General features: G+C 45.6%; 1 protein-coding gene and 2 non-coding genes across 3 annotated transcripts; all 3 read left to right on the top strand.

The window, feature by feature from the left end:
• Positions 1–3,157: 3,157 nt before the first annotated feature.
• On the top strand, positions 3,158–9,322 carry RPS17 (ribosomal protein S17). The gene is made up of 5 exons (XM_084817033.1): positions 3,158–3,213; positions 3,799–3,950; positions 4,414–4,519; positions 8,718–8,783; positions 9,196–9,322. Exons 1-5 carry the CDS (start codon positions 3,208–3,210, stop codon positions 9,274–9,276), a joined length of 411 nt encoding a protein of 136 aa, XP_084673159.1. The 5' UTR covers positions 3,158–3,207; the 3' UTR covers positions 9,277–9,322.
• Positions 4,062–4,193, top strand: LOC146337079 (small nucleolar RNA SNORA71). The gene has a single exon (XR_014785455.1). It is a non-coding gene; the product is annotated as a small nucleolar RNA SNORA71 (small nucleolar RNA).
• LOC146337078 (small nucleolar RNA SNORA71) lies at positions 6,217–6,348 on the top strand. Its single transcript, XR_014785454.1, has one exon. It is a non-coding gene; the product is annotated as a small nucleolar RNA SNORA71 (small nucleolar RNA).
• Positions 9,323–15,865: the final 6,543 nt, after the last annotated feature.

The following is a 15,865-nucleotide window of genomic DNA, read 5'->3' as shown; positions in this document are numbered from 1 at the left end:
CTTTTTGTGGGGGTTATGTTTTAATTTGTTAGCCATGTTGGAAAAAATTATTTGTAAAGGCAGCATATATATATATAATTGAACAAATGAATGAATGGGTAAAATAAATAATTGCTTACACTTACTGTTTGAATATTTAGGTTATTTTGTTACATTCTCAGCACAATCCTACACGTTTACTCAGAAGTAAGTCCCACTGAATTCAATGGGACTTGAAAGAATGATTTATCTGCTTTCTTTCAATATATACACAATCAAGATCACTCAGTGCAGATTAGATACCCTCTTAGCACCTTGTCATATAATCAGGATTGTAAAAGGATGGAGGAGTTAGGCTAGAATCCTATACCCACTTACCTGGGAGTAAGCCCCGTTGAGTGTAATGGGACTTACTTCTGAGTAAACGTGTACAGGATTGTGCTGTTAAGAGTCTTCCTTTTGTTGCATTGTTTTGAGATAATCACGCACTCTGCCCTCCTAAAATGAAAATAACTTTTCAGATGACTTTTTTCTGCCAGGCTACCTGTGCATTTAAATGTCTCATCATGACAATCAACTCTTAGGACAGTAGGAAGCTGCCTTATACTGAGTCAGACCATTGGCCCATCTAGCCCAGGACTACCAAAAGTGACTGGCAGTGACTCTCCAGATTCAGGCGCGATTCCGTGCTAGCCCTACATGAAGATGCCAGCGATTGAACCTGGCACCTTCTTCATGCAGAGTGGGTGCTCTCACTACTGAGCTGCAGCCCCTCCCATTCTTCAAGAGATGGAGACGCACCCCAGCAGCTAAAGAGAGGGAGTAAACTAATCACACTACAACCTGGTTCTCACGTAAGGAGAAGCCACCATAGGGGGATTTCCCTGTGGGGCTTCTCAATGCAGCGGCCGCGATTTTGAATATTCAAGCCACGGCAGGGGCTACCTTGTCATTATGTGCGAACCCAGCGAGGGTGGATTGTTGGGGTGGCTGACAAACCACTCAGAACCCATGGGTTGTTTTAGGGTTGCGGGTGGCTTGTCAATCACCCCAACAACCCATCCTCACCAGGTTTGCTATGGTGCATCCCCACTACAGCTCGAATATTCAAAATGGCATCTGCAACTCCATTTAGCTTTTTAAATTAGGTAGTTTTCATGTTTTACTGTTTTTAATGTTTTTGGTGTTATTTTGTTAAGGTTTTATTCCAGTATCAGAAGCAGTATGCTTATGTACATCAGTTGCTGGGGAACATGGGTGGGAGGGTGCTGCTCCGCTCGTGTCCTGCTTGTGGGTTGACCGTGGACAGCTGGTTGGCCACTGTGTGAACAGAATGCTGGACTAAGTGGTGCCTTGGTCTGCTCCAGCAGGGCTCTTCTTATATGTTAAGGTTTTATTGTATTAAATTGTTGTACACCGCCTGGATGGCTTTTTAAGAAACAAGGCAACATATAAATAAATAATATAAATCCAGTGAGAAATAACACTTGCTGGGGAGAGTAGTGATCAATTTCAAAGACTGCAGCGAAAAGGAGATGCTAACCCTAGTCTATTCTACAGTGTCACATTGATTCCTATAACTTCCGCCACTCTTACCCGCCTGTGCAGAAGTCAAACTAGGAACCGGAAGTGAGGGCTGTGTAGAACGGTTTTGTTTTATATCTATCTCTTTGCTAGACACTGGGAGAGGCTTTTCCTGCTGCGCTTTTTGTCCTCTCCCTATCGCGGCAGCCGTCACCCACGCTCTTCCTGTTTGTTTCCCCTCCGCACCGCTAGGCGGCGCTGTGAGAGACGCGACGTCGTTTTGCTCGCTCGCCGTTCTAGCTCGCATCGTTTTATAGCTCCCTTCCCAGAATCCTTTGCCCTCTTTTCGACCGGCTGCCGCCGACATGGTGAGTGTGAGGGCGACGGGATCCGGAGCCATCCGCAGCCCGGGGAGCTTCGGGAAGGAAACGGCGGGCGGTCTCGGCACCAGTGGAGGGGGCTGTCGCTAGACCCGTCGGTAGTATAGGGGCCGTTCCCCCGTCCCTTCTTTCCTCAGGCGAAGCCTACGGGGGGGGGGGGGTTCCATTACTACTCCTTGTTGGTTCCATTAAACTAAGGCTCCAGGGCCGGGACTAGGCCGGCCAGGCCCCGCAGGACTTGCATGTGTTTGGGGGCAGAGTGGGCCGTGAGACCCGGGACTTCTGAGTGAGGCCTACGGAGGTGGTGGTGGTGGTGGTGAAGGCGGCCTCTGCTTTCCGTTCGTAGGCCTCTGTCTGCTCGCGCTGGGAGAGGAGGGAGAAGAAAGTATTGGGGAGGAGCGGGCGTTCAGCCTGCCGCCTTTTTTCTTGACAGGCGTTCTGCCCCTTCAGAAGGTGCAGGACAGGGAGAAATCCAACCGATGAAGCTTTTCCCTGGGCAGAGGAAGTGTAGCACTGCATCTGTGTATCAGGGAAAGCTTCAGCTAGAGCAGCGCTAGGTAACAGGGTGCCTGTCAGATGTTTTGGACTACAACTCCCATAAGCCTGAGCCAGCATGGGCAACGGTCAGGGATGGTGGGAATTGCAGCCCATAATGTCTGGAGGCCACCACGTTGCCTACCACTGACATAGAGGTTTTTGTTTTATGGTGCAGGTATTGAAGGCACAGGACAAAAAGTGACAGCTGTAGTGGTTAATAAGTATTGTGTGTCTTAAACAGGGTGTTCCCTTTCCCCCTTTTCCATATTGGTAGCCCATTTAAAAAGAAGTTGCAGAAAGTAACTCATCTTGCCTATTTGTTTCTGTGCCCAGGGTTGGGTCATCATTTCATTTGGATGTAACCTAGTGGGACTCTAAATTGACAGGGACTTTCCTGCACTTACTTTGAGCTGTCTTTTCTGCAGAGCCTATGCTTGGAAGTAGTGGTGTCCTTATTTTAGAGGCCTGGCTTTGGATTGTGTAGGGGGGGAATTCCTGAAGCTGTTCCCTATGTTTAGAGCAGAGGTGGCGAACAGGTACCCTCCAGATATTGTTGGACTGCAACTCCCATTGTCGCTGGCCATGCTGGCTGGGGCTGGAGTTCGAGCCCCATAAGATCTGGAGGGCCACAGGTTCCCCACCTCTGGTTTAGAGGCTTCATTCTTACCCTTGGCAAACCAGTTCAGACATTCCTTCCTGACTCCAAAACACTGTGTTCTTTCTCCTGCTCTGTTTTAGTGATCCTAATGCCATGTAATTCCCCACATCCTGAATCAGGTACCATCAGATGAAAGTGCGTAAAACGAATGGTGATATTTTCTCTATTGGTCATATAAGTCCACCTGACCCAGAGTAACAAGATAACTGCAGGAGATGTCTGTAGACAGTCACCCTTAGAGGAATTAATGCTGATAGTGTCTGTGTGCGTTGCTGTGCTATGCGTGCAACCTATGTCATAGAAACTGTTTTCCTTATATTTCAGTAGTTAATAACTATTACTAAGTGCAGTTGTACAAACTCCTGACAAGAATGGACAGAATTAACATTTAATCATTAGTTGCGAATATGAAGCCTTAAGGGGATTGTGCAGATATTGTTTCCACTGATGCCATCTTTCTTGAAGTCTGTTAAGGCTGGGCTACATATAGTTGCCAACTTCTTTCTACTGCTTATTTCCAGTACATCATATTTTTGAGTCTTTAAGTCTGTGTTCTGTGTATATAGTAGAGCAGTTGTGAAGGAATCTGTCTCGGGGTTCTTCTACTCTTTCCAGAAAATAACAGATTTAAGAGTTTAAATTACTTGCAAAATTACAAGTGCTTTAGTAATTCTGTTGCATCTTGATGATCTGCTCCCCCCCCCCCCTTGAATTTTCTAGGGACGTGTGCGCACAAAGACGGTGAAAAAGGCCGCCCGGGTCATAATTGAAAAATACTATACTCGCCTTGGGAATGACTTCCACACAAACAAGCGAGTTTGTGAGGAGATTGCCATCATCCCTAGCAAGAAGTTACGCAACAAGATTGCTGGGTAGGTTGTTTGGTTCTGATCTGTTAGCACCTTCTAGTGACTCCACAGAAAACGTCCAGCTAAATATACTGAGGAGTTTCCAGCTGAGTCATGATCTCTCCTTTCTTCAGAACCTGCATCGAAAGTGATTTTGGTCTTGTTTGTGGCCTGGTCATTGATAGTGCAGGAAGATAATTCTTGACAGCATTTCCCGTGTTTGGAGGGTCAGTTCTAGTCCCTACCAAACCCTGAGCTTTTCAGACACCCCTACAGGAGGAAAGTTAGAGGAGAGGTGGCTGGGGCTTGAGCAATCTGGACTTTTCTGACCAGTTTGACACTTGTCTGTACTTGCAACATTATGGTTGAGCATTGTTAGATCAGTTCTGAGTTTATCAAAGCTTTTTTCTTTTGTGTCTTGAATTTTTCTTAAATGAGACTAGAGAGAATCACAATCAAACATACTCAGACACTTATCTTTCTTCAGGTATGTTACCCATCTGATGAAACGCATTCAAAGGGGGCCAGTCAGAGGCATCTCCATCAAACTGCAGGAAGAGGAAAGAGAAAGAAGGGATAACTATGTCCCTGAGGTAAATTTTGCAAGCTTGGATGGGTTTCTTGCAATGTGCGGATTCTCCACTCTAATCAACCAGTTGGGAATTTCCTTTCTTGAGTGCTTTGAGATACTGCATATATTATTTTGAAACAAAAGCATCTTTTGGTCAAGTATACTTTGCGTGCCAAGCATCTTCTCCAAGAAGTACAGCCATTTTAGAAAAAGGGGGCTGTGTAGACCAGCTGGGCTAATGGCTCATCCTTTGTAATTGAACGTTTTCTGCCCAACAAACTGGGATTGTTAAACCATTGCTATAAATTAACAATTTCAGTGTGGACTAGGGAATGGCGACTTGAACTTGGACATGGTTGGGTGGTCCTGGGCTACTTAGCCATGTTTCCTTAGCCATGTTTACCCATCCCAGGACTGTTTCAATAAATGAACAGGACAAGGTTTCTAAGCCAGTTCACACACAAAGTTTTTAGATAGTACACTGTAATTTCTGAGCATAGGGCTGAAAGTCAACTAAGGGTGCCTGAAATTAGGGATGGGGGAGAATTTCTCCCCGAAACTTCGGGGGGCCGAGTGCCAACGCATTCGGCACCCCGAAATCGGCGGTGAAATTCTCCGCTCCCCCCCCCCCCCCCCGGGATGGGACTTACCTTTGCCGAATGTCCCTCCCGGCGGCGGGTCCCGGTGGCGGTTCGGCGGGTTTTTGTCAGGGGCGGGGGCGGCAGCCGGTCTTTTGACCGGCTGCCACCACCGCCATTACAAGGAAAGTAAAAAAAAAACCAAACACCCTGTGGTAGGCTACGTAACGATTAACGTAGCCTATCATGGCTAGATCTCCAAAGTCAGCCGTGATAGGCTACGTTAATCGTTACGTAGCCTATCACGGATGACTTTGGGGGGAAAAAAAAAACACGTACGCAAATGGCGGCCCCCATAGGGCCGCCATTTGCGTTCCTTATTTGGTCCCTGTAGTCTACGTAAAGATTTACGTAGACTACAGGGACCAAATAAGGAACGCAAATGGCGGCGCCCTATGGGGGCCGCCATTTGCGTATGCGCTTTTTTTTTTCCCCCCAAAGTCACCCGTGATAGGCTACGTGACGATTTACGTAGCCTATCACGGCTGACTTTGGAACTCTAGCCGTGATAGGCTACGTAAATGGTCACGTAGCCTATCACGGGGGCGTTTTGTTTTGTTTTGTTTTTACTTTTTTTTTCGCGGCCGGGTAGACGGGGCGCTTCTACCCGGCCTGAATTTCGCCGGCGAGGGATGGGGCGCCTCCCCCCCGGCCTGAATTTCGGCCGGGCGAGGCGGGGCGCCTCCCCCCCCTCGCATGAACTTCGGGGGGAGAAGCAAAGCACCTCCCCCCCACCGCGAAGCAAGCTTCGAGAACAGGTAAGGGACTTTCGTCCATCCCTACCTGAAATGGGTAAGAAACTAGCAGGGCAAATTTGGGCCTGAAATCTGGCCTGGGAGTAAGGGGTCTTGTCTTGGTTGGTCCTTGAAAACTGGACACCATTAGGGAAGGCTGTCTGTAATAGCATGGAACTTTAATTTTTTGTCTCAGAAGCTTGTTTGCAGTAGCAAGGGTTGCTGTACGGGTTCACTGTAGCACAACCTTCCCCAACTTGGTGCATTCCAGCACATCTGGAGGGCACCAGGTTGGGGAAGGCTGCAGAGGTTCATGAAGGAACTAGCATAACCTGTTCCTCCTCCAAACCTGCATTCGAAAGTGATTGCGGCCTTTTCCCTATGGCCTGGTCATTGATAGTGCAGGTAGAGAATTCCTGAAAGCATTTCCCGTGTTTGAGAGGCTTGTTATCCTTTCCAAACCCTGAGCTTTTCAGACACTCCATTGTTTGTGCTTAGTATGGTATTTTGTGCTTGAGACTATTCTAGGAAACCGTAGTCACCACGGATAAGATGTCAAATATTTTCCCCCATAATATAAGGAGCACCTTTGGTGTACTGTTTTTCACCCATGTGGTTACAAAACTGTGCCTGCTAATCTTATGACAGATGTAATCTGTCAAAACAGTTTATGTTCGCAGCCTCTCTGTAAAACACTACTCACTTTCTGATAGTTTTTCTGTTGTAATTGTTTTTAGGCAATGTCTTTGACTACCTATAGCTAAATTCTAGAATAGGCCTCCTAGCAGGCTAAGCCTGACTGCCATTTCAGTTGTATTTGGGCACTGGCCATGTGACTGCAGCATGATGTGGTATATAGCTTTGCTACAAAAGAGAAAAGGACTACTTTATCTATTGCTCCGGCACTGGTGCTTTTAGAAACAGGGCCTTCTGTTCTTTTGCGACTTGTCTTCATTACTTTAAACCGACACAATTTGTTGGTCCTATTGAGAATAGCCAACACAAGTGCTTTGGACACCCCAGTCTTGTTAAAAATATGGTATGGTGAAGGTTAATAAGATGTGGTGTGGTTCTGGCTAGAGTGAACAAGAACCAAGAAATTGTAACAGGTAGCCCTTCCGTAGTTTCAGAATAAATCAAGATCTGGAAGAATCACTGGGGGCTTAAAATGTTGCTCCTGATGGATTACCCACCTACTTGAGACACAGTACAACACTGGTATGATTTTTAGGACATAGTAGAGAGATAAATGGTGGAGGAAAATTCTGAGAGTGCCTTGGACTGCAAGAAGATCAAACCAGTCCATACTCCAGGAAATAAAGCCAGACTGCTCACTTGAGGGAATGATATTAAAGGCAAAACTGAAGTACTTTGGCCACATAATGAGAAGACAGGATACCCTGGAGAAGATGTTGATGCTAGGGAAAGTGGAAGGCAAAAGGAAGAGGGGCCGACCAAGGGCAAGATGGATGGATGATATTCTGGAGGTGACGGACTCGACCTTGGGGGAGCTGGGGGTGGCGGCGGCCGACAGGAAGCTCTGGCATGGGCTGGTCCATGAAGTCACGAAGAGTCGGAAGCGACTGAACAAATAAACAACAAACAAAACAAGAGAGATAAAATAAAATTTGAGGAGACTCTGATATGCATTTCCTACCAAGTAGTTTGCTTCTGTGTTCTGTGGACTGGTGTTCTTATGTGAATAATGTGGTGCACTGGCTTTTGCCTGATTGTGTGACAGAATTTACCTTAAGTATATGCATGTGTTTTTCCTGATGCTTCTAATTGGAGGTAATTTTTGGTAAACATGAACTTAAACTGTTAAATGTTGAGCAGTCTTCATGGAAGATTCCTTGTGTGTGTTCTAGAGACCCAGAATCTGGTTATTTAATGGAACTTCAGAGGCTTGGCCACCAGTGAACTTGAATGTCAAAAGCTACTTGGGCTTGCTGGATGCAGATAATTGCTTTTAGTAGCCTTTCAAATTAACCTGGGGGAAGAATACGTTCCCAGCCATCTTACTGAGACCTGTTTGTATGTGACAACAAAGTGCTGTGATGTCTGTGCCCTACCTCCCCTGCCTAGTCTGCTCATCTAGCCCCTAGAGCTCTGTACCTGGTGGTGGTAGGCTTTTGTGAGGAAGGTGGGCCATTCTGCTCCTTCTGGGCATTTTCCTTTCTCTCTAAATATGAGTAGCTGCTCCTCCCACTCACTGCAGCTGAAAGGCGTTGGTGTTACCTGGAGTATGCAGTGCAAAGTACCCCAAATCTTCAGGTAGCTGTGCCTACTCTGGTATTAAGTGGCACTATATTGGTGCCTTAAGCTCTTGCACCCTCTATTCAGGTCACTGTACACTTACTAAATAACTATACATAAATCAAAACTAAAATTTTGGCATACAGCTTAACACTACTGAAGTGTGTCCACTCCCCACTAGCAGGTTAAGGGTTTAGTGTAACAGATGGCAGGCACCAGAATGAAAATGTGAACAGTAAAGATGAGAGGCTTGTCCAGACCCCATTAAGGATTTCAGAGGAATCCTTCTAGTGTATGCAGGAAAGAACTCCAGTAGCATAACATTCTTGGACTGGTATGTGTATAGGTGATCTTCAAATCACTTGGACGGTGTTTTGCTCAATTGCATTGGCACACTATTCGGGGGTGCTGCTCTTCCCTCCTGCATTTTTTACCTAATCTTTCTTTTAACCAGGTAGATTGCAAAGCCAATGTCTGGCATAATGTGTGCATCACAGAGGTGCAGTAGTGATCTATATTCAGATATGTGTTGTATTCCTAGTCTGTGGATCGCCATTTCAACTAAACCAGTCTCTGCCTCTTTCCCCACCAGGTCTCTGCCCTCGATCAGGAGATCATTGAAGTGGACCCCGATACCAAGGAAATGTTGAAGCTGCTGGTGAGTGGGGGGATCGACATGACTGCTATCCTACAGCCAAGTAGCTGCTTTTTGAGAGTGTCTGTCTCGTGTTCTGCAAGTTTTATGTGTAACAATAGCAACACTGCACAGCAGCAGCGTTGAAAGTAGTCTTGGAGGCAGTTTTCTTGCATACTGTAGAGTTTGGTGGGTCACTGAATCTTGCCAGCTGAGCCATGCTACTTGGGCGATCACTAGTATGTGCTCCACAGATGCAAATGGTGATCATTTAATGAATCAGTTGGCCTTTGCACACTTACAAAGTTGAGTGACTATATGGGGTGGTTTCACGCAGATAGTTTAGCCCGGATGAGGGAGTACCCTCTTCAGCTATTGCACTGGGGTCTGCTTGGTGTCTCTTGGCTAAATGTTCTCTGTTCTGCGTTTCTTCTAGGACTTTGGCAGCCTGCCCAACCTGCAGGTCACACAACCCACTGTAGGGATGAACTTCAAAACCCCAAGAGGCGCCATCTGAAGCCATTTCCATACTGTCACTTTTACAATAAATATATAGAAACGAAGCCATGACTTTCTTATGTTTATATTTCACGCATTTGTACCTAGGTAAGCACATATCCCATTGTATCCAGCGGGAATGGCCACCGGGGGTAACTGGGAGCACCCAGCGGCTGCTTCTGCTGGCAAGGCTTTGCAAAAGATGTGAAGGAGTGAGAAGAGGTGTGTCGCGCTTGACAGCGGGTTTCCCTCTTAAACTAGGAGAAGATCGGTTCAGGTGATGCAAAGCAGTAGCATGCGGTATGTGGTTTGTCCGATCCTGGGAGGGAAGCGGTGACCCACAACCTATGCACCACTGAAGTGAGAGCTGAAAAGTGTTCCATTGCAGCAAGCCAAAATGGAAACAGAGAGGAGAGGCCAGTTGGCAAAGTTGAGCTTGTAGCTGAACATAGGACTTAGTGTAAAAGAAGTCCTGTTTTGACAGTGAAAGTTTATAGGCTGACCAGGCACAAAATGTGCTGGTTGCTTCTCCCCTTGCCCACAGTATGCACTTCGCATGTGCCGGCACAGGGAGCTGGGGAAGCAGTGCAGCCTGAGATGGCCTGGTTGTGTTTCTCATCAGTCATAAAAGGTGACCAGACAAATGTTTTTTTCCAAATGTGGAAGATAACTCTTGTTGGAAAGGTAATCTCTACGGTGAGGAAGGAGTAGCTGCCTGCTGGAGAAACTTTAGACTGGGAGTAGAACCCAGAACTGCATAATCTTGTTCTAGAAGGGGTAACCCTGCTCTTGGCACTGACCCAGAAGTCACAGCAATTATCACCCTGTACTCCTACTGCCGCATAAGTTGTTATGGGGGGAGAGACCCTAGCTCAGTGGTAGAAAGCTACATCAGTTTCCTTCCATATTGTCACCAGATACAAAGGAGAAAGCCTGTAGCTAAGTGGTAGAGCACATGCTTTTTCGAAGATTCTAGGTTTCAATCAATGCAGTACAGCTTCATATTAAAAGACTTACTAATTTGTTTGTTCATTAACAATATTTATATACCCCTTCTCATTTGAAACAAATCTTCCAAGCGTTTTACAAAAGAAAAGCACAAAAAAGACTATATACACAGAATAGTATGAGGCTGGTACAAAGATAGCTGGGGGAAAGCCAAAGTAATCAGATACATTTTCAATTAATAGCCTAAAACATCCGTGGTGAGGCCTGATGTACTTCAGAGGGGAGATCATTTCACATGTGGGTGCCACTGCAGAGAAAGCCCACTCCATGTTGTCACCAAACAAAAATGTAGGCACAGACAGCAGGGCCTCCCCTGAAGATTGTAATGGCCTGGAAGGCTGGTATATGGGGGCATGTTCCTTGAGGTAACCTTGGGGAATAAGGTGCCCCCTGCTTAGTTGGTCAGAAGATGTTAAAAACACTTAAATGGCTTTTTAATGCAGGTACTCACAAAAACTGGTTGACAAGTGCCAGAAAAGCATACCATGAACATGCAATGTACTTGGGTCAATCATAGCAGTGAATTGAAAGCTGCGATGCTACAGCCATTTGGCTGGCTGGTCCAGAGTGGCAGCAGCGGCAAGCGCATTCCCTGCATGGAAGTGGGAGGAGAGATCGTGGAAAGAGGTGACATTTATCTTCCCCCTTGGCAGCATTGCTGCTGACTGGAAATCAAGTGTGCCAAAGCCACATTTTCTAGGCAAGTGGCTGTATGGTGGTTCATTCTCTATGAGGTTGGAGAGACCATCCAACTGTGAGTCCTGTAAGACCTGGACCCTTTTCCTCTGCCTGGCCCTCTTCCACCTGGCCTGAGAGGGTGGGGCCCCAACTGACTCCAGTTACAAAGGCTGTTCCTGCTGCTGAAGGTAGCTAGAGAACATCAGGGTAGGGTCTTGTTTAGGCTTTGTGGCTGGGTTAACCGTTAGCTTTAGAAGAGAACTTTTTTTTATTCCTGTTGAAATGCTTTTGTGTTTCACTTTTGCTATTAATGGATTGTTTAATTTTGGTGTATATTTACTATGAGATCTTTAGCCTATTTGTATGATTACTTTTTGTTATGACCTGTAATTGTTCGTTATCTGGAAATGTTGCTATATTTTATGTATTTTTCTTGATGTTGCTGTAAGGCTCTTTGAGTACAGTTTTACCGTGGAAAAGTGGCATACAAATAAGATGATGGAGCAGCCTCCCAAGTGGCTGAAGCATAGCTGGTTTTGGTCCAGTACTGTGATAACCTGCGGTGCACATTTTAAAAAGTGACCTCCGAGCATACAGTACTCGGAGCCTTTCTCTGATGAATATCTATCTTGGTTCTTAAGAAGCATTCCCTCCTGTAAGAGAGCAGGGAGTGTCTCTTCTAAGAAATTGCCTCCTGTGACACATGCATAATTCATTCAGAATGTTTTCCTTATACAGATCTATGCAGAGTTAATACATTGATTAAAACGTATATGACTGACTTTAACATTTCTTTCATTGGATGGCAGGCCCTACTTGATACCAATTCAGCTGTCATGCGACCCAGAAAAAAAAAATCTCTGTGCAGGTGCTGAGTTGACACTGATCTGGTTTGCTCATAATGAGAACCAGAGTATGGTTCTTGATCCTTGGTTGTCATTACGTGTGAACCTGGAACTATGGGTTAACTGTGTTGTTAACTATGAATAACCCAGGAGGAGAACCCATGGTTTTTGGGTTGTGAACTCTGGATTGTTTTAATTATGGGTTGTTATTTGAGATCCCAGAACCATGGGTTGTTTCGCCAGGCTACAGAGGTGGCAGGCAAGAGTGGTTAAAAAAAAAAAAGCACCGTCCAGCTGTTCTACATATAAGTACTACAGTGTAGGAAGGAAGAGGGCAAAGGAAGAGGTCATCAAACAACCCAAGAATTGAAAAAAACAACCTGTGCTTGTCTGCCAAACAAATCACGGATAAATCTGGGTAAGGCAACAACTCATACTCTGGATTGTTGTTACATGCAGACCAGGTGAGTGTCACAGGTACGATGAAGTAGATAACAGGATAACAGGTTGAAGGCATGTTGGAGGGAATACAGAGCAGCCTTCCCCAACTTAGTCCCTTCCAGATGTGTTGGAGTAGTTTCCATCATTGCCAGCAAACAGTGGGGTGATGGGACTTGTAGAGCAACACACCTGAGGGCACCAGGTAGGGTAAGGCTGATATAGAGCGTGGGCCTTGTGCATTGTAGGGGGAGCCACATTTGAAACATGAGGCCACGGCTTGATCCTAGGGTGTTTTGCTCCTTGTTGTCTTTGGTTTTTGCTCCACATTAAGACATCTCCATGGTGTGACTATTGATGTCCCAGGCTCTGAAGAAAGCAAATGTCTATTTCCTCCTACAGTTGTTTGAAGTGTGCATATTTCATTCTGGCTCTAGGATATGTTTATAGCATATGCTGTGGGACCAGCCTAAGAAACCTGACTTTTTAAGCTTGTTGTCTCTGGTGCCAAAACTTTGCTTGCAGTAGCTGTTTTCCATGGTTGTCACAGGTAGGGATGGTTGACACTTCCATTTCAGTTTGTTTTTTATAAGAACTCAATGATATTTGCAAATTTCTTCATATTCAGGCTAGAAAAAAAGATTTAAAAATTCAAATGTAAGAGGAAACAAAACTGACAGAACTGTTCCTCCTCAGTCACAGACTACTTGATGGCATTATTTTTGACATCCCGCCTTCTCCAACCTGGTGCCCTCCAGATGTTTTGGGATTACAACTCCCATCAGCCTCAGCCAGCATAGCCAATGTTCAGGAATGGTGTGAGTTGCACCCCAAAACATCTGGAGGGCACCAGGCTGGGGAACTGAACTGCCAGAATTAACAGTTGTGATAAAGGAAGAACGGAAAAGACACAGATGTGAGGCAGATCTTAGCATCCATTTAACAGCCTATGTTGACTGGCATAAACTGATAGTTGGTGTGGTATAGAGTGTTGGATTGAGATCACGGAGACTTGGGTTTAGCTCGCAGCTCAGACATGAAGTTCATTGGGTAGTCTTACACCAGTCACACACCCTCTCATACCAGCCTACCACACAGGGTTGTTATGTAGGTAAATGGAGCAACCATATGCAAATGGAATAACTCTTTGGAGTGACAACAGGATATACACAGGATAAAAAGGGAGGAGTGGCCCTGTCATTCAGTGGCAGAGCATGTGGTTGGCATGCAGAACGTTCCAGGTTTAATCCCGTGATATCACTAGTTAAAGGCTCCTAGAAGGAGCCTTTCCGCACCCTGGGCATGAAGACCTTGGAGAGATGCTGCCAGTTATGGCAAACAATACTGTGCTAGATGAACCAATGTCAGTTTCAAATGTTAATACATTCAATACATTCTGATGCTGTATAGGCAGTTCCTCCACAATTTGGAGACAAGAAACATGTCATTTGTTTCCCATGACAATCTTCCTTTCACAGTTTACTTACCATCCATCATTCCCTCTATTTCTGATGTTAATGCATGACTGCTGATGCTTCTATAAGCAAAGACTGTGCCAGGCATTTTTGTTAGCATGCATGGGAGACCGAGATTTGCAGCAGTACAAAACAGATCTTTAAGAATCACAAAGGCCTTAAAGAGAGAGGGAGGGAGGAACCCTAGAAACAGCCAAATGAGGAGGATGTTCAGCAGGTCATACATTTTTTAATGCCACAAAGGCCATCTACGGACCAACAAACCATGGTACAAACCCCTTACGCTTAATAGATGGTGCCGAACTTCTAAAGGACAAAGAGTCTATTGCACTGCGTTGGAAAGAGCATTACCACAACCTCCTTAACCGTAACTCTGTTGTGGCTGATGAGGTTTTCTCGCAAATCCCACAAAAACAAATCAGAGATGAGCTTGCAGTATCCCCTAGTTTGGAGGTCAGTAAAGCCATTAACCAAATGAAAAATAATAAAGCTAGTGGACCCGATGGGATCCCTGTTGAAGTCTTTAAAGAAAGTGGGCCTGAAGCTACACAACAGCTTCACAAGCTCATCGAAAAAATCTGGATGAGGGAGGAGATCCCAGCAGACTTCAGGGATGCCATAATTATCACTCTCTTTAAAAAGGGTGCTAGAACAGATTGTGGAAACTATCGAGGCATCTCCCTGCTAGCTGCGGCAGGCAAAATCCTGGCAAGGATCCTCGCAAACCACCTTCTACCTATCTCAGAAGATATCCTCCCTGAATCCCAAAATGGCTTCCGCCCTTCCAGGGGGACAGTGGATATGATCTTCCCCGCACGACAGCTCCAAGAAAAATGTAGGGAGCAAAGCCAACCCCTGTACATGGCGTTTATTGATCTAAGGCCTTTGACACTGTAAATCGTACTGCTTTTTGGACCATCCTTCTGAAAACTGGATGCCCTAATAAATTTGTGAACATCTTGTGGCTCCTCCAGGACGACATGACGGCAGCAATCCTGGATAACAATGGCTCTCAAAGTGATCCATTCAAAGTGGGATCAGGTGTTAAACAGGGATGCGTCATTGCTCCAACCTTATTCGCTGTCTTCATCGCTGTGATTCTACACCTCGTTGAAGGGAAACTTCCCACTGGTGTAGAAATCATATATCGAACAGATGGAAAACTTTTTAATCTCAGTGGGCTGAAAGCAAAAAGTAAGGTAATTACATCCTCTGTCATAGAACTTCAGTATGTTGATGTTAATGTAATCTGTGCACATTCAGAGGAAAATCTCCAACTATCCTAAACATCTTCGCAGAAGCATATGAAAAGCTCGGCCTCTCGCTTAACATCAAAAAAAACCAAAGTGCTTTACCAGCAAGCACAAACCAATACCTCTGTAGCGCCATCAATCCAGCTTAACGGTGTGATGCTGGAAAATGTCAATCACTTATCTTGGCAGCCATCTCTCCACAAAAACCAGCTTCGACGCTGAAATTCAGCATCGCCTGAGCTCTGCGACTGTAGCATTCTCCCAAATGAAGCGTAGAGTGTTTGAGGATCGGGACATTTGCAGGGAGACCAAAATGCTTGTTTACAAAGCCATTGTACTACCAACCTTACTGTACGCCTGTGAAACATGGACCATCAATAAACGCCACTCCCAACTTCTCGAAGAATTCCACCAACGCTTCCTCCGAAAAATTCTGCAAATTACTTGGGAAGACAGACGGACTAATGTGAGCATACTGGAAGAAGCAAAGACCACCAGCGTTGAAACAATGATTCTCCGACATCAACTTCGCTGGACCAGCCATGTTGTTCGAATGCCTGATTATCGTCTTCCAAAGCAGTTACTCTATTCCCAACTTATGAATGGAAAACGGAATATTGGTGGACAGCAAAAGAGATTTAAAGATGTCCTTAAAGCTAATCTAAAAAAATGTAACGTAAGGAGTGAGAACTGGGAAGCTCTAACCCATGAGCGTTCCAACTGGAGGTGAGCCTATATTAAAGGCGCTATGGACTTTGAAGCACGAGTACAGAGCGAAAGGGAGAAATGAGCTCAGTGGAAGGCACGTCAAGCAAACCCTCACCGTGACCGCCTTCCACCTGGAAACCTATGTCCTCACTGTGGGAGGCTGTGTAGATCCAGAATCAGCCTTTACAGCCAACTGCAGACTC

Source organism: Heloderma suspectum, chromosome 11, assembly GCF_057233095.1.
Source record: "Heloderma suspectum isolate Gila_16-S chromosome 11, 16-S_ref, whole genome shotgun sequence".
NCBI classification, from domain to species: Eukaryota; Metazoa; Chordata; class Lepidosauria; order Squamata; family Helodermatidae; genus Heloderma; species Heloderma suspectum.
Note: the sequence above shows the minus strand (reverse complement) of the source record. Positions and strands in the feature narration are given on the sequence as shown.

Coding starts and splice junctions, on each gene's coding strand:
- RPS17 (XM_084817033.1), top strand. Junction 3,951..4,413: donor TTACGCAACAAGATTGCTGG/GTAGGTTGTTTG, acceptor ATCTTTCTTCAG/GTATGTTACCCATCTGATGA. Junction 4,520..8,717: donor GGGATAACTATGTCCCTGAG/GTAAATTTTGCA, acceptor TTTCCCCACCAG/GTCTCTGCCCTCGATCAGGA.